The sequence below is a fragment of the Neolamprologus brichardi genome, chromosome 15 (genome assembly GCF_056152115.1).
Source record: "Neolamprologus brichardi isolate AB-2024 chromosome 15, ASM5615211v1, whole genome shotgun sequence".
NCBI classification, from domain to species: domain Eukaryota; kingdom Metazoa; phylum Chordata; class Actinopteri; order Cichliformes; family Cichlidae; genus Neolamprologus; species Neolamprologus brichardi.
Window position 1 is genome coordinate 23039309 of NC_142118.1, and position 17968 is coordinate 23057276.

General features: G+C 42.9%; 1 protein-coding gene across 1 annotated transcript; it reads right to left on the bottom strand.

The window, feature by feature from the left end:
• Positions 1 to 1756: 1756 nt before the first annotated feature.
• Positions 1757 to 16562, bottom strand: LOC102777559 (collagen alpha-1(XII) chain-like). The gene is made up of 13 exons (XM_006793481.2): positions 16464 to 16562; positions 15736 to 15851; positions 14607 to 14756; positions 13876 to 13995; positions 9607 to 9771; positions 6935 to 7081; positions 5393 to 5560; positions 4822 to 4941; positions 4569 to 4733; positions 3980 to 4126; positions 2902 to 3047; positions 2329 to 2458; positions 1757 to 2152 (listed from the first exon to the last, which is right to left on the bottom strand). Exons 2-13 carry the CDS (start codon positions 15812 to 15814, stop codon positions 2142 to 2144), a joined length of 1548 nt encoding a protein of 515 aa, XP_006793544.2. The 5' UTR covers positions 15815 to 15851; positions 16464 to 16562; the 3' UTR covers positions 1757 to 2141.
• Positions 16563 to 17968: the final 1406 nt, after the last annotated feature.

Below are 17968 nucleotides of genomic sequence, written 5' to 3' on the forward strand. Positions count from 1 at the left end.
CTGTCAGGGTTGATGTCAAACACGCTGATGCGCCCGACACTCCAGGAGCCATTGACCAGCAGCGCAATGTCGGCTTACGCTGTTGTATTACACTGAGCACATGCAAGAAGACAGTGGTGTTGGAAGGACTCGAGGTTAGCGAGACACCTGATGCACGAGAGATACCTGGCATGAGGGCCTGTTTGGTCTTGTTTGGACTGTTTATGGCTGAGAAAAGTGAGAAAAAGTGAAAGGAAATGCATCAGGAGGAGAGACGAGTGAGGAGTAGGAGTACATCACAACAACTCGCCCACTCACAGGAAGTGTGAGAGTTGTGGTTCAGTAAGAAAGGATCTTTGTGTAGGAACCTCCACTTGTTTCCTGATTGGTGGGGAGTCAGTCACTGTATCTGCTTCCCACTAAAAAAGGAACATCTGCCAGGATCACCGCGTCATCAGGAGTCTGATGGGAAGCATAACATGAGTGTAAGTGTAAACAGAGCTCTTTGACACACTACAGTAAAGGGAAATATCTACTTTCGCATGACTAAAGACCCCTTTATCCAGCATCCATATATATATATATATCCATAAGTTTCATTTATATCATTTTTCAAGTGATCTTATATATGTTTTCACTCTTGTATGCTTTTCATACAGGTTTCACACAAGACAGATACAAACTTTACAAGATTTATATATATGTTTTCCATATGGGATGCATTTATGGTGATACCAGTAAAGCTCAGTGCTGGCATGGCTGCTTCCAAATGGGTAATTATGTGACACATGAGTTAATCAGTTGCTCAATTTCTAGACGTTAGTGTCGACACTTCAGAACATTTTACTATGTTCTGCATGACACTCCAAATGACTCCAAATGAGAAGACAGAGGTGAGGGAACTCGAGCCATGCATTCCTAAATAACGTCTCCTAATCTAAGGAGCTTGGAGAGAAAGAGTCTGGACTTTATGTGAAAGCGTTTCTCCTCTCATCCCAGGGCCTTTTCAGTTCTGTCTTCTAATCATAATCATTTGCTCAAATTTTCTTCTTTTTCAAGATTAAAATGTCATTTATTTACACAGTATACACAGAATATTTTCCCACAATATTTCTTATTTTCCGCTGACCATAACTGAGGTAAGTGAGGCCTGCAGTTCTTTGGATTTTGTTCTTTGGATGTCGTCCCAGTTCAGCCTCCTTTCAAGTGGGAAGAGTCTCCACACGATCTGCTACTTAACGGGGCGGGAGGTGCTGCTCCTAGCTCTGCCTGCCCCAGGTCTTATGACATCCAGAGGTGGATGGACAAAAGAGTAGAAGTGGGAAGTTCTTGAAATTATAATGTTTTGAATTGGTTTTATGATTTGAAGGTAACATTTGTTTCATATTTTACTGCAATAACATTTTATTATACTCAAATTAAACTGTTATATTTCAAGACCATGGACAGCGAACGTGGTTTTCACTGTGATCTCGATAGTTGCTCCAACATGACTGTTTTTAAAGGTGGAACTACACAGTTTCAGCTACACTTTGACAATACATAATATGTCACGGAGATCGTGCATTGCACTTGTCAGATTGGGCTCATCACACTGAAATGAATTGACTGTGCTTTTTAAACACACCTGAAAAACTAACCACACCTCAATGCTATTGTGCGGATTGTGCTCACACACTAATTTAGTTGGAAACAGCAGCTCAGTTTTGTGGACTCACACATTTTACCTTTATCCACCAACAGTCAGCCATTCTATACACAAAGAGCCACAAACTGGTTTGTTGATCATGAGAGCCATGTTGTTTTTATTGATCCTCGGGTCAACATAGAGAGAGTACATGAAGTAACTGTAATGTAGTCACATTTATAAACAATTTGAGTCTAACTGAGCGCTCGCACCATGCAAACTCCACAAAGGAAGAAACCAGGAGCTGGAATCAGGAATCTTTTCGCTGTGAGACAGAAGTGTTAACCATGGTGGTGAAGCAGTTAGCACTGATCATGATGATCCTAAAAACACTGACACATATAAAGATATGAACACGCAGACCGACACAGATGGAGTATTTTCAAGTGGCTGACTGGTTTTGGGGGAGTGGAAAGGACTGAAGAAGAGGAGTTAAACTTTCTTCTGAATGATGCCCCCACAGCTCAAATGACACCTATCCATCTCCTGAAAGGAAGAGTTCAAAGATGAAGATAGAACTAGTTTGTCATGCACATGGTAACCTGAACACCAAACATAGTGTCCATGCACTAAATAAAATGATTAATTATTTTTGTTCTTTAATTTTGTACTAAGTTTTCTGTATAACCAACAGTACAGACTGTAGAAGAGGAAACACTCACGGGTGGTCTCGGTGCCCCTGAGAGGCTCACTGCTCCGCTCGCCAACCACAGCATAAACATTGATGATGTACTCAGTCAGAGGGTTTAGATTTTCCAGCACTACAGTGGTCACCGATCCTTCAACTAAAAGCTGAAACGATAAAGCATTGGTTCTTATTCTGTTGACCAGTGAACGAGTTAATCACAGGTGGATTTGATCAAAACCAAAGAATACTTCAAACCAACAGTTGGACTCACTTTTGGGATTTTGTGAGTGTCACAGTTCTGGGTCTTCAACACGGTTTTCAGTTCTGCATTAATTTTCTGTTTCTTATTGTGTGGCATTGGCCACTTTCTGGGCCAGGTTCTGTTCATAAGTTTCTGAAATGTAAAACTCTAGACTAAATGAGTCTTATGCAGCATTTTTATACACTGTTTATGCTCTGACGGGTGTATATTTTTATATTTGGGTTGTCACAAATAAATGAAATGAGAGTTTTGCCATCAGTATGAAGTACATGTATTCTGATGGTGGGAGCTAAAAGCCTCTGGTCTCTGGTTACAAAATAACATAAGGGGGAGAGCTCATCTCACCTCCTTGGGGAGTCCTCCGGCTGCTATCGAGTAAGTGACGCGAAACTGATCCACGGTGCTGTCAGGTGGAGTCCAGGTGGTGCGGAAGGAGCTCTGTTTCACCTCTGAGGTCACCAGGTTGGTTGGTGCCCCCAGTGGCTCATCGTCTGAATAAGAGACAGAGCACAGAGAATGGAATCCATCATGTTGACATCAAACAATGCAACATATCACATATCCTTTTATCATTCAGCTAAGCTAAGAGGATAATCTTCTGTTTTTAGTGCAGAACTGATTTGTGAATAACAAAAACAAAGTAATCTCTATTTCCCATGTGTGATGTGTCGTCAGTTTCATTGCTGAAACAGGGTAAACGCTGCTGTGCCAATGAGTGCTTAACCCTTTAAAGCCTGAACCATGAAATAATTGTAAGAATTTTCCATTTCTTTTGAAAATACAGTTTTTTAAAGCCTCTGATGAATCGGACTGGACAGCTGGAGAAAAGCAGCCAATGAATGAAGAAAAACTTGGAAAGTCCTGAAGAACACATGGAAAACTATTGCTAAAACCACTTTAACAAATTATAAGAGTCAGGTTCCCTGGAAGAAAATCTAAAGGTATAAGAGTTGGCTCAAGACTTGCACAGTAACTGTATTAGTCTATTAGTCAGTATTAATTAGTAGATTTATCAGTGCTTTGCTCCACCGTCTTGTCTGAATATGGAAACCTCTGACTCAAAAACCAACACAGCGATAATCATTAAGCTAAAGTTGAGGGTTTAAAATTCACAAGCCAGGGGGTGACGTGACAATGTTCATCTATCATAGATATATTTTTTACTAAATGTACACTTATTAAATCACTTCAAAATTTCAGGAGATTAAGTTATTCAAGCTATATTAAAGGTTTTCTATACAACATTAATAAACAATGCAGTTTGGGTACTCTTTTAAGAATCAGCTTGATCAGTTTCATAGTATATGTACACATACAAGGAATTGGGCTCCAACTAATTTCCGACCTTTTGAAATCTTGACCAGTGCAAGATTTCATAAAAGTTATTGAGATGCTGGTCTTATAATTATCCAGTGTCTCCAACCTGAGCCCTTTAAGCTGTTGTACAAGTTGATTGTGAGGTCATTAACGATGTCCGGCAGGAACTTGAAGTCAGTGACGGAGTATACGTGACTCTCATCTGGATCAGAGGCGATGGACTTCAGCTCATTCTCATCAATATGAGCTATACCTACCAGAAAAATGCACGATCAGATTGAGAATTACACATTTAAACCGAGACTAAGAACAAAAATAATATCAGTGACTTCCATATGAATCAGTCAAGCTTCACTCCTGTTAGTGAAGAACAGGAAACTGACGCTAAAATTGGTCAGTGCAAGACTGGAAACTCCTGAGATCTCTCTTTCTACTGCAACATTTAAATGCTGAGATCAGAATTTGCATAAACAACATAAAAGTGTGGACCCATTTTGCCTTGTAAGAACACTTCAGGCTAATGGTGGTGGTGGAAATGGTAGTGGGGCCCTTAGTACCACCTGAACCATCATTTAAATATCAAAGCATGAGTATTGTTGCTGGTCTTTTTCTTTTTTTAAAAAAAAGTCACAGTCTGTAGCTCATTGCTGCTTTCCTTGCATTTTTTCCCTATGTAAACAACCAAGCTCACTAACCAACAGCATAAAGCTCAATGCCACTGTCTCTGAGTTTCTGTGAGACTCGGATGACTTCATCCTGGGACCTTCCATCAGTGATCAGGATGCCAATTTTGCGGGAGTCTCCACGCATCCCCACATTAGGTTTGAAGTTGTTTTCAAGCATGTAGTTTAGAGCCAAGCCTACAACACAGCAGCAAAGATGTTTTACTAAGACTTCAGCTGGAAACATTGCGATGGGGGGAGCCTAGCAATGCTGTTACAAAGTCACCTGTCATGGTGTTTCCTCCTTTATATGGCAGGTTGGCAATGGCATGTAACAGGGATGCTTTGGTGGGGTGGGCGTTGAGGTGCCATTCAGTCCTTGGATCACCACTGTAATGAGTCAGACCTGCAGAAAACACATTCATTAATGTAGAGCACCAAAGATAAACAAACTCTGATCCTCAGCTTTTTCACAAAATAGACAAAATGATAACAACTACAAATAAAGTGGGACAAACGAAGCAACCCATTCTGCTTTTCCTTATTTTCTGCCATCTATACACTGTTTCAACGGTGGATGTTCAATGTAAACAAAGATTTGAATAATGAGATTAGTGTACATACAAGTAATCCTTGTAAAGCCAGGCTTCAGACTACTCGAAATGTTTGGTACATGTTCAGCATAACGTAAAAGAAACCAGATATCCAGTCATCTCAGCCTAGAAGCCCCACCCACCTGCTGTTTAAATCATCTGCCTGTAATGAACAGCCAATCAGAGCAAAGCTGACTTAAAGTAGTGATTCTGAAACTTCTTCTCGTTTGCCCCACTTTTTAAATGAATCAAATCAACCTTTACCGATCTGGACACTTTCTGGGCCAATGTCAAACACACTGACCACACGAGCAATGAAGTTGCGGATGGTTTTGAAGTTTACGTGTCCAACACTCCAGGATCCATCAACCAGCAGTACGATATCAGCTTTCGCTGTGGTGTTACACTGAGCATCTCCAGAGAGAGGCGGTGCTGTTGGGAGGAGGGGAAGTTAGTGAGACACCTGGTACACAACAAATACCCACCTCAGCTATTGAGTCCTATTTTAACTGTTTGTATGTGAGAGAAAAGTGAGAAAGAGTGAGATGAAATACATAAGGAGGAAAGAAGACAAAGGCACAGAAAAGACTGTCGATTCTTTTCTCGTCAGATAACCGGCCCTGTGGTCTCAGTAGTAAGTAGCCTCTCCCACACTGTGATCTATGGCGCCACCTGCTCCCACAATTATTTACATGTTCCTGCTCCAGGAAAAGGCTGCTCAGCTGTTCAAAACAAGTTAGGAGACGTTTTAGCTCTTTTAAGGGACTGCAGTACTAAACATAGTAGTCTAAAGAGCAGCCTCCAATCTGGTTTTCCTAATCTGTTTTCCTCGACGTCAATTAAAATCCAAATGAGATCAAGAAAAGGTGCAAAGCAGATCATATAAAAAAGAACCACTGTTGAAAAATACAAGTTTAGTACAATATTTGAATTTTTAAATAGATAATAATAAAGTGAAGTAACATTGAGGTGAGTTGGTCATTCTATCCGCTCTTATTTTCTCTCTCTACAATAGCGTTTGGGAATTCTCATTCCCGGCCATTTTCATTCTTTTGGTCACTACCCAAACATCATGACCATAGGTTAGGATAAGAATGTAAATCAGCTGGTAAATCAAAAACTTCACTTTTCTTCACTTATCACTTCACCACAAAAGATCAGAACAGTGTCCACACCACACCAACCCACGTGTAAATCTTTCACTCCACTTTGTCCTCCCTTGTGAGCAAGATAGAGATACTTGAAGTCTTCCACTCCACCCTTCTCCAGCTTAGAACATGGCCCCAGATTTGGGGTGCTATTTCTCATTCCAATGCACAATGACTGAAAATAGCACAACTAAAGAACAATGGGTTGTGAGGCCAGTTTTTTGATCATTAATATTCAAATTGTCATGACCATTGATAAACAGCCACTGATCAAAGACCATTGATCAATAACCAATGATCAGTGGCCATGAGTACCATTTACAGAGAGTTGGGGAATAGCTGTGATCACAGCATTGTAAGATGGTGAAAGGTGTACCCTATATGGCTATTTCTAACTCTAAATAATAGTACGAGCCATGAAAGTAAAGTCATGATTGCAATGTTGAACAATTAAAGGGCAATAGCCTTTATTAAATCACTAAAAAATGTGCCACTCTACACTTCCTAAAAGAGTTATACAACAGATTCAAATAACTAGCTATAGCCTCTTGTCAGAAAAACTAAAATTGGGAAGTCTTTTCAGCTTTGTAAAATGTTGAACAATGTATCTAAAGCTAACTGTGATGCTGGTCTAATGCTCCAGTTACTCATTACCAACCTGAGGCCTTTATGCTGTTGCACAAGTTGATTGTGACGTTGTCAACGATGTCCAGTAGGAACTGGAAGTTGCTAACTAGGTACGTGTGACTCTCGTCCGGATCAGAGGCAATGGACTTCAGCTCGTACTCATCATAATTTCCTATACCTGAGGGACAAATGATCAGGTTGAGAATTTCACTTCAAAATAGAGATTTCAAAACAAAAATAGCATATCAGTGTCTGCTAAACGAATCAATAAATCATTAAATAGGTACGCTTAATAAAAATAGAAATCTGAATTTAACAGGGAGCCAGTAAAGAGAAGCCAATATAGGAGAAAGATGCTCTCTCTTTCTAGCCCATTAGATATATATATAATTCAAACTACTGCAGCACAGTACTTGTAATACTTACAGCATCCTCTAATCACTATAATACATTATTATGGTCAACAGTATCAAACACTGCACTGAGGTCTAGCAGGACAAGCACAGACATCTGTGATGAGCTCTGAAACCTGACTGAAACTCTGGAATAAACCATTCCTCTGCAGGTGGTAATTTAGCTGTTTTAAAACTACCCTTAGCTTAGACAGCTGGGTGCTGAGAAATCTAAGATTGAGGGAGAGATTGAAGTTGCCCCGGCTTTCCTATCACATCTGAGAGGGTAAAAAGTCTTATCATCCAGCCTTTTATGTTTAAAATGATGCACGATATAACAGAGCTTTTCCATATTTTCTAACAGTAAACTATCTTTATTCTTGATCAAAGATATGATCAAAACATACGTTTGATTAACATGTTGAACGGGAAATGTAGTTTCAGTAGTGAAAATTACATTAATGTCTGGATTTTGTGTGCATAGACATGATCCAGTTTTCACCTTGGAGAATCAGTGTCTGCATGTGGCTGCAGGAATGCGAGGAAGGTCTTCTGCTGGAATTTTCAACGGTGAACATCTTAGGTACCATCTTATGAACTGTTCATCTCACAGAAGACAAAGGGAAGAACACGGTATCTCTTCTTCACTTAACATTTATACCTGTTTACCCTTTTCCCCCATTCTCTTACTTGACGTCACATCTTCTCAGATGACATCTGACATGTTGACAGGTTTTTGATATGGGCAACATGGGCGGTTGCCCAGGGGCGGCATCGTGGTGGGGGTGGCATTATGGGCATCGGAAAAAAAAATTACTCCTGCTCATGCTGCCCCAACATCAAGTCACCGCATTTTGGGAATGGCATAGGCACCGATCGGTTTTCTATCGCCCATTTGCTGGGCGTAAGGGCGCCATCCGTTTGCGAGGTGCGCCTGCTGCTTGTTGGAGGAGAGGTCGGTGCGGCAGGGGATTCTCTGGCTGGCTGGAGCGGTATCTAATAACCAACTCGCAAAATAAAACAAAATAAAAACAAACCAACAAACACGAAAACCCCAGATATAATGATAAAGACTTATAATTTGCACTGATGTTTTTTCAAAATTCTATACGTGAAAAGTGAGCACGAGATCCCTCGATGCACCTGCTTGCTGCTGTGCTGAAGTCAAAGTAAACTTTATTTATATCAGGAGTCAGCACAGAGACTACAAGCCCATTATCATCAATGGAGCTCCAGTGGAGAGGGTGCAGTCCTTCAAGTATCTCGGTGTCCACATCTCCTCAGACCTGACATGGTCTGCCCACATTCATGTCCAGACTAAAAAGGCTAGTCAGCGCCTGTGCCACCTATGACAACTGAGGAAGTTCAGGGTCTCTCCAGAGATCCTCAGGATTTTCTATACAGGCGCTGTGGAGAGCATCCTCACACAGAACACCACATCCTGGTTTGGGAACAGCTGTGTTAAGGACCAAAAAGCTCCTCAGAGAACACTGCTGCAGGATTGCTCTCCCCCACTTCAGGACATCTACACCAGGACTAGAGGAGCGCATATACTGAAGGACCTGTCCCATCCTGGCAACAAACTGTTCCAACTTCTGCAATCCGGTAGAAGGTTCCACATCATCCGGGCAAGGACAGAGAGACTCAAGAGGAGCTTCTATCCCCAAGCCATCCGGGCCCTAACACCCCCCCCCCCCCCCCCCCCCCCCCCCCAAACCACCACCACCACCACACACACACACACACACATGCCCTCTCACATCATCCAAAGTTGTTTTATTGTCAGGGTTAGAATTAGGTTATGGTTAGGTTTGGGCTAAGGGTTAGGCACAAACATTCATTTTTGATAGTTAAGTTTAGGGTAAGTGGCAAGGGAAAGCATTATGTCAATTAGATGTCCTCATTAGGATATGAAAACAAGTGTGCATGCGTGTGTGTGTGTGTGTGCGTGTGTGTGTGTTTTTATGTGTAGGTGTGTGTAGGTGTGTGTGTAGGTGTGTATGCGTGCATCATGCGTGCATCATGCGTGCGTGCGTGCGTGCATCATGCGTGTGTGCATCATGCGTGCGTGCATGTTTGCTGGGCAAGAAACATTATACAATCATGTTAGAGTGGCACCCAACTACCCAGCACATTATGCCAGGCCCACAATCTGTGCAGGTGGTGGAGGCGTTGCCTTGTATGGTGACTGAGCTAGCTACCACAAACCTAAGAGTAAGTGCATTTTGTTTCAAGTGGTACAAGTTGCAGCTCATCACTGCTTAGCTAGTGTTACTTTTGTTTTCCCATTTAAACAATCAAGATCACTCACCAATAGCATAGAGCTTGATGCCTCTGTCTCTCAGGTTCTTTGACTTAAAGTAAACTTCATCTTGGGACTTTCCGTCAGTGATCAGGACACCAATTTTGCGGGACTCTTCTCGCATGCCCACACTGGGATTGAAGTTGTTGTTACAGATGTATCTTAGAGCCCAGCCTACAAAATAGCAACAAAGAAGTTTTACAAAGAATTCAGCCAGAACAAGTACATGTCACAATGCAGGAACAGACTCAAGCGTTGGACCAAGAAAAAAGTTGAACAGTTTATTTACAAAAGTCACACCAAGTGATATATACAAAATGTGCAGGGGAAAAGAGGTCCAGACATCCTAGGGCCGGGAAGGGCAACAACAATCCTCTTTAGTCACACACACGAGAACGTTCTCTTCAGTCACACACGCCACTTGATACACTCGTCATAACTCCAACATACATACGTCAGAACTCCAATGGAAAACAGGCAGGGACACATCCAGGGAAATCTATGCACAAAAAGAGAATGAAGTCACAAACCAGGAAAATATATGAGGAACGAGATTAGTATGAGAGAGCCAGGCAACACTGACATGAATCATGCAACGGTCCAGCGATGAGAAACACCAACCTGCCATCTTAAATAGTCGCCAGAGAGCCAAGGTAGTGAGCAGCAGGTCCTTGCTACATACCTTGGTGCGCAGCAGCACAGACTACGTAGCTCTCCAGGCATGACGGCACCTGGGAAGATGGTGGTGGTCCAAGGGTACCTCGAAGGGAGACAATCCGGTGGCTAAGTAGATTAAGCGTACTCAATCCAGGGAAGACAGTCACTCCATACGGACTGGTTGGTTGATGCCACACAACGGAGGGCTGATTCCTGTTCCTGGTTCATGCGTTCGGTTTGCCCATTGCTCTGCAGGTGGAAACCAGAGGATCAACTAACCCTAGAGGTCTTAGCAGAACAGAACACCTTCCAGACTCTTGAAGTGAACTACGGCCCTTGGTCGGAGACGATATCCTCTGGTATCCCATGGAGGTGGAAAACATGGGTAGTCAGGAGTAGGGCTGTTTCCAGGACCGTAGGAAGCTTGGGTAGCGTGAGAAAATGGGCAGCTTTAGAAAAATGATCAACAATGGTGAGGATGACTATATTACCTGCCAAGAGTGGAAGGCCGATGACAAAGAGGCAGACCCAATCTCCCAGGTGATGGCTCCCACTGTACAGGATGGAGGTAGGATGGGTGAAGCTTCACAGGACTCTTCAGATGAAGCAAACTGCCAGGAAAGATGAGATGACTGAGATGTTTTGTAGTTTGTAGATAGGCCAGGTTCTTGAGATCTATCCAAACAATGAATGGTGCCCCCACTCCTCCAGGGCGAGCTTGATCGCCAGTAGCTCATGGTCTCCCACATCATAGTTTCGCTCTGCAGGTGATAACTGACGAGAAAGAAAAGCACATGGACGGAGCTTACTGGGGGAGGACAGCCCCAATTCCAGTGTCAGAGGCGCAGGTCTGTTTGAAGCCCAAGCAAACCACTGCTTGAGCTGGTTGAAAGCTGTCTGAGCCAACTGGTCCCACTGAAAGAAGCACTTGGGAGACGTTGGACAGGTTAAAGATATGGCTTTTTTGCTGAAATCACAGATAAATCTATGGTAGAAAGTGAAAGAAAAAACAAGGAACCATTGTAATTGCTTTCGATTTCGTGTTCTGGCCAATCCAACACATCCTGTACCTTAACAGGGTCTGGTTTCAGGTTCCCCTGCTGGATGATGTAGGCCAAGAAACTGACCGCGTCAATGTGGAATTCCCATTCTTCACCTCTGACAAAAAGTCGGTTCTCCAGGAGACACTGGAGCACCTGCCTTACATGATTCTTGTGTTCTTCAAGCGATCTGGAAAAGATGAGGATATCATCTTGTGGTGGAGGTGTGGTCCCTGGCTCAGCTGCAGGGAAGGAGTGGTGCAGTGAGCTCAAAGGGGCGGTACCGGGAGGCAGGTGAGCCACAGGTGGTGGCGATTGACTGATGATGGTATTTCTTTCCATTTCTCTGTATAGTGAAGGCAGAGTCGAGTGGAGAGAGGAGAGAGCTGGACTGGAACAGACTGTTTTCCTTGAGTGCCCAACTGTCAATAAAAAGCAATAATAGTGAGCACAATCACCGTGTGGGTCATGTACATCTACAAGTGATGCCAAAACCCAGGAGTGGGGTGTCTGACCCACACAATGAACCACCCGCCCAGCCTGTGCAGTTGTTGACACAGTTGTTGGCACCGATGCTGGCGGAGATGGCAATGATGTGCCGAGACCGGGCGGTGGCCCAGCGGGAACACCTGATTAAGCTGCAGGAACACTCAGACTGGCAGACCAGGTCCTGGAGTCGCTGGCGCCACCGAAACTATCTCCTCTGTCAGTAACGATGCACTGGATGGGGGACGGTGACGATGCCCAGGTCTTTTTGGAGGCATTCCGTGCAATAGCAGAGGTGTGCCAGTGGTCACAGCAGAGTGGGCCCAGCAGCCGATTCCACTACTGTAGGGGGAGGCTCAAACGGCAGCCCTCAGCCTACCGCCAACCTTGTGGAGCAGCTTCTTAACAAAGAAGCTTCTTAAGCCTCCTTTACTGGCGGGAGCGATCTTTTGGCTTAGCGGGGCAAACAGCGATAATGTGGCCCTTACAGCCGCAATACAAGCACTCACCAGACGTAAGGCGCCGGTGCTGTTCAGCTAGAGTTATGTGGTGAGTTGATTGCAGGTGCGTTGGCCAAAGGCCAGAACCCCTGATGAGTTCTGCTTTGGCAGATGAGAGATAAAGCAGAGGAAAACAAAAACAAACAATGGAGTGTTTGATCCTTGAGTGACGCCGAGAAGGCACGGGGTCCACGTCAGTACAGTCATATGAGCAGATTACAAAGACTTGTTTTTTGTTTGTTTGTTTCTCTCTTGGTGTCAGCTTACTGTGATGGGGGTTTATAGTCCCAAGAGCTGTTTTGTTTTTGGCATGCAATTTACTCCTGGTAGGATCTCCCTACAAACAGATCCCAAGTAAGGGATCAAATTGAGGGGATTTAGAAAGCCTCTATAAACAGGAACTCCAGAGACCACATTACACTAATTGGGACAGGGTTCCATGGCCCTACTTGGAGGCAATACTGTGGATTGATTGGCAGCCAGCGGCAGAAGCTCTAGCAGTCTAATCCCCAATTGCCAGTGGCTACAAGGACATGGAACATCACCACTCTAGTGGTGATAGAGCCTAAGCTTGTGCATGAGGATGAAAGATCCTGTCTAGATATAGTCAGACTCACCTCAACACTCCACTTCTGGAACCAGCTTCCTTGTAGAGGTGGTGGAAAGGAGTTGTATCCCTTGCCATTTGGTGTCACTACACTTTTTTTTTCTTAGGGAAAAAGAGATTCAACTCTGCAGCTGCATGTCTTGTACACTCAGGTAAAGACAGGAGCAGAGCTGTGAACTGATCACTTTTGATGGTGAGTTATAAAAATCATCATGCCCAGACATATAGTGTGGGTGCACTGCAAGTGTCTAGCAGAAGCCCCTGTACTGGAGATCTTCAACTTCCACCTATCCCAAGGAGGCTGGATACACTGAGCCAGAGATCACTCCATGAATCCACAGACAGCTGCCAAGTATAGCCCATTGTTATAGGCCTTTTGGAGACTATAGTGAGAGCTTCTTTTGTATTGCCAATAATAAGTCATACACCTGCGGGCTGGACTCCATCAGGATTACATTTGTCACAATTCTGTTCACATTTTTTATGGAAAGAATTTCTAGGCACAGCCAAGGAGACAAGGGTGTTGGGTTTGGTGGTCTCTCCTTTTGCAGACGTTGTGGTTCTATTGACTTCATCAAACAATGACATCCAGTTGTCACCAAGATGTCTTGCAGCCAAGTTTGAATCAGCTGGACGAGAATTGGCCAGTCAAAGTCTTAGACTCAGGTTCTCAGTCATAAAAAGTTGGACTGCCCAATCAGGCTGTAACTGAGTACCTGTCCCACATGTAGATGTTCAAGTATCTTGGGGGTATTGTTTGTAAGTCAGTGAAGGATGGTTGGTCTAGCATCTGTCATGCATATCCTATATCGGTAATTGTATTACTATTGCTATACACTATTGTGGTAAGTGTCCTAGTTGGACATTGACTAGCTGGACACGTCTAACTAGGACGAGGCCCCAGGGAACACTCAGGACGGTCTGGCATTGGCATTCAGTCAGTTTAAACACAGGAAGGACAGGTCAGTTGTGCTATTTAAAAAAATACCTGTCATGGTGCTTCCTCCTTTATAAGGCAGGTTGGCGATGGCCTCCAGTAGGGATGCTTTGGAGGGGTGGGCATTCAGGTGCCATTCGGTCCTTGGGTCATCGCTGTACTGAACCAGACCTACAGAAAATACATCCAACAATGTAGCTAAACACCAAGGATACCCCATCCCTCACTCTCAGCTTCTTCACAAAATATACAAAGTGATGAGAATTAAAATAATCAAAAATGTGATAAGTAAAGGAAATATTGGAGCTGAAATTAGATTAGTGCTAATAAATTAGTTGGATATAATGAATATTTGTTTTTAATTTTGTATTGCTGTGCTGTCATTTATTATCTTACTAATAAAAACCAACTCAGTAATTTTAAATACTTGGATGGATGTATTTGCTGGATAATATCCTAAAAATCAACCTTTTAAGCCCAAGTGTTGATGTGGAAGTCTCAAAAGTCCTGATATCAGATTGGTACTCAGTATCAGCAAAGTACCCAAAGTACCACATCTGTATCAATTGGAACTGGAAAAGTTGCATCAGTGCACTTTGATCTTCTGTTTTTAAACGAGTCATATAAATAAACTGACATGGCTTATTCTTTAATAAATGATCAGAAGAAGTTTAAAGGGAGGAGGAGCTACAACAGCTTTTTTTTTCAGAGGGGGCAGAACAAAGGCTCTGTATATGATAACATGATGCAGTATACAATAGTAGCAGCAGTGAAAGCTTTACCGATCTGGACTCTGTCAGGGCCAATGTCAAACACGCTGACCAGGCGAGCGATGAAGCTGCGGATGGTTTTGAAGTTCATACGCCCAATGCTCCAGGAGCCGTCAAGCAGCAGCACGATGTCGGCCTTCGCTGTGGTCTTACACTGAGTGTCTGCACAGGCACAGTGGTGTGTGTGACATCTGGTACACAACAGATACTCACGACAAATGTCTGTTAAGTCTTATTGTGTGAGGGAAAATTGAGAAAGACAGACAGGAAATACATCAGGAGGAGAGAGGAGTACATCACAAAAACTCACTATCAGAAACCAGATTTACATTACATAACACAAATGATCCACACTCCTAACCCACTGTGTAACTGGCGTCACTTTTTTAAAATTTTAATTTCATTTGTCTCAGAGTAGGATGTGATGCATAATAACGAACCTGATGTCTCACAGTGGTTAAAAACAAAAATCCTCACAATTATTCCAAATCCATTCTGAATGACTGTTGATCAGTCCTAAACCCCCTCAGTTTTGTTTATAGAGCAGCATTTCAGAGTAATTTTTCTGCAGCATGTTAAATATGCCTTACAGCAGCTCTGCCTGACCACATGGACCTGTCGAAAACACTGAATTAAATCCTGCTGTGGATCCAAGATCTTGGAGTTGGGAAATCAGTCACTGTATCTGCTTCCAATTACAACAGGAACTTCTGCTAAGGATCAGCATGTCCTTTGAGTCTGATGGAAAGCATTGCATGAGACTTTTTCATAGGAAAGATTCACATTGTAAATCTTAATAAACATGAAGCCACATTTAACTACACATTTAAGCTGCATTACTGCTCTCGGTAGGCTATATTTATTGGTTTAAAGTCTTTAAAAAAAATAAAAAGCTCCTCCCAGGAAATTCAAACTAGATTTAAGTTCTGATGGATTATCTGATCATCATAGGTGAGAGATAAAACTTGAAGTTAAAGCAAAACACTTCACAGGCACACGTTTGCTTCAGTTATTATTTTAATGTAGACTAAAAGTGCAGTTACACACAGCAGGCAGAGGACAGACAGAGGTGAGAGGAGGTGGAGGAAGTCAGATGTGTTGAATCAAAGAGGAAGAGGACGGGGAGGAGGAGCCACTTTACCTTGCTCCTGGGCCTGAGAGGAGGACAGCAGCAGTGCCAGGAGGGCCACAACTGTTGCCAGAGAGAGTCTGCTCTTCATCTTCAGCTCTACTGGTCTCAGCAGCGCATGAAGGAAGCTGCAAGAGGAACCAAGGAGGCGGTAAGGCTTCCTCGGGGCTTCACAAAACTGTTAATCCTCCCAGAACGTGAACCTCAGAGCTCATTAATGCACCTTTATTTTCATTTAAATCTACATTATGCTTAAAACAACCAGAAAACGCAGCTTTGAAGAGAAAAATATGTCACATGAATATTACACGAGCAGCAATAAGATCACATGATAAGCTTTATTGTATATAAAAGACTAAAATTCACCAAAATCTACAAAATATTTAAGAAAATAATCTTTCTTCTGTCTCTACAATATATTCTTTTTCTCTCATTTCTGTGGCTCAGATTATTTCCTCTCAGAGTAGAGACATGCATTTAATATTTCTGCATGATGAGAAATATTCACTCATGAGGGCAAAGTCATCCCACTGTCTTGCGTAATGGAGGATCAAGCCGTGGCACTGTACGCAATTACGCACAGCAATGCTGAGATATAATCCATATAAAAAACGACAACAACAACAAAAAGTAATATTGCAGAATTTAAAAAGCACGCAGATTTTAAACAGGTGATAAATGAAAGCGTGTGAATCAATCCCCCTTAAATTGCACCCAAACAGAAACCTTTAGGCGCTGACCTTCAGAGGAGACGGACACAAATGTCGTTTTCTTAAACAAAAAGTCTTCGCTGTAGACTCCGGCCAGAGAAAAGTGGGAGTGAGGTGGTATGTCGCAGACTGCAGTCTTCTTCCAAGTGTGAAGAGTCTTCACACAATCTGCTACTTAACAGGGGGTGGGCTGCTCCCAGCTCTGCCGGCCCCGCCACAGTGAGCTCTTACGACATCCAGCCATGATGCTTCATTTATGGCACCGCTATTGTGTCCATTTGTGTAGCTGTTTGTCTACAGAAATGAGCTTTAACCCAGTGCCAACCTGTTTCCGTGCAGTCTCCAAAGTTCTAACCGCAGTTTATTGGACATGGATAGCGCGGCCGAATGCTGATTGGTTCACAAGTGGGCAGGAACAGAGAAAGGACTGATGGTGGAGGAAAATTTGTCAAAAAAAACAAAACAATACAATGAGATATCCCAGATATCATATTTAATGTACACACGCTTGACCTATATTTATATATTTTTCCACCTGCATTTAGCAAGCTGCACCTGTCCTGTTAGTAAATTACCCAAAACTCATGTCTTAGTTTGTGATTAGGCGCTAAATTTCACTGCTCTTGTTAGATTATTTCCGTCATATTGAAATGAACTGACTGGGTTTCTGCTTAAAGAATAGCAATAGGGATTGTCCTCACAAACGGTTTTACCCCATCTAGTAAATCTGGCCTTGAGTGGGAAAATGTGAAACATTTTTGTTGGCCTCCTACATTTCACTCATGTGGTGGCTGTAGCTCAGGACGTAGAGTGGGATTGGAGGTTGGCAGTTTGATCCCTGGCTGCTCCAGTCTGCATGCCAAATATACCTGGACGACATACTAACCCCAAGTTGCTCTCTGATGCATCCATTGGAGTATGACTGTGTGTGAATGTTAGATAGAAAGCACTTGAAAGCACAGAAGAAGGTGTTTGTATGAATGGGCGAATGAGGCTCTGAGTGCCCCGGGAGAGTAGCACAGCGCTATGTCCATTTACCATTTATTTACCTTTATACACCAACAGTCAGCCATTCTACACACAAAGAGCCACAAACTGTTTTGTTGATCATGAGAGCCATGTTGTATTTATTGATCCTCAGGTCAACAGAGAGAGAGTACAAGAATTGTAATGTGGTCACATTTATAAATGTGTTTTGAAATGCCACAACATGAAACACGTAGTCCAACACAGATGGAGTATTTTTAAGTGGCTGACTGGTTTGGGGGAACTGGGACCATACGGCTGAAGCAGAGGAGTTAAACTTCCTTCTGAATGACGCCTCGACCAGCTCAAATGGCACCTATCCATCTCCTGAAAGTAAGAGTTCAAAGATGAAGATTAAAATGTACTTTTTTGTGCGCGCTAATCTGAACACCAAACATATTGTCCATGCACTAAATAAAATGATGCATTTTGTTCTTTAATTTTGTATTAAGTTTTCTGTATAACCAACATTACAGACTGTAACATGTCCATACACCCAGCAGCAGAGA

Coding starts and splice junctions, on each gene's coding strand:
- LOC102777559 (XM_006793481.2), bottom strand. CDS start 15,814: ATGAAGAGCAGACTCTCTCTGGCAACAGTTGTGGCCCTCCTGGCACTG. Junction 5,561..6,934: donor CAACAGCATAAAGGCCTCAG/GTTGGTAATGAG, acceptor TCCTCCCAACAG/CACCGCCTCTCTCTGGAGAT. Junction 2,459..2,901: donor CCGGAGGACTCCCCAAGGAG/GTGAGATGAGCT, acceptor TTATCGTTTCAG/CTTTTAGTTGAAGGATCGGT.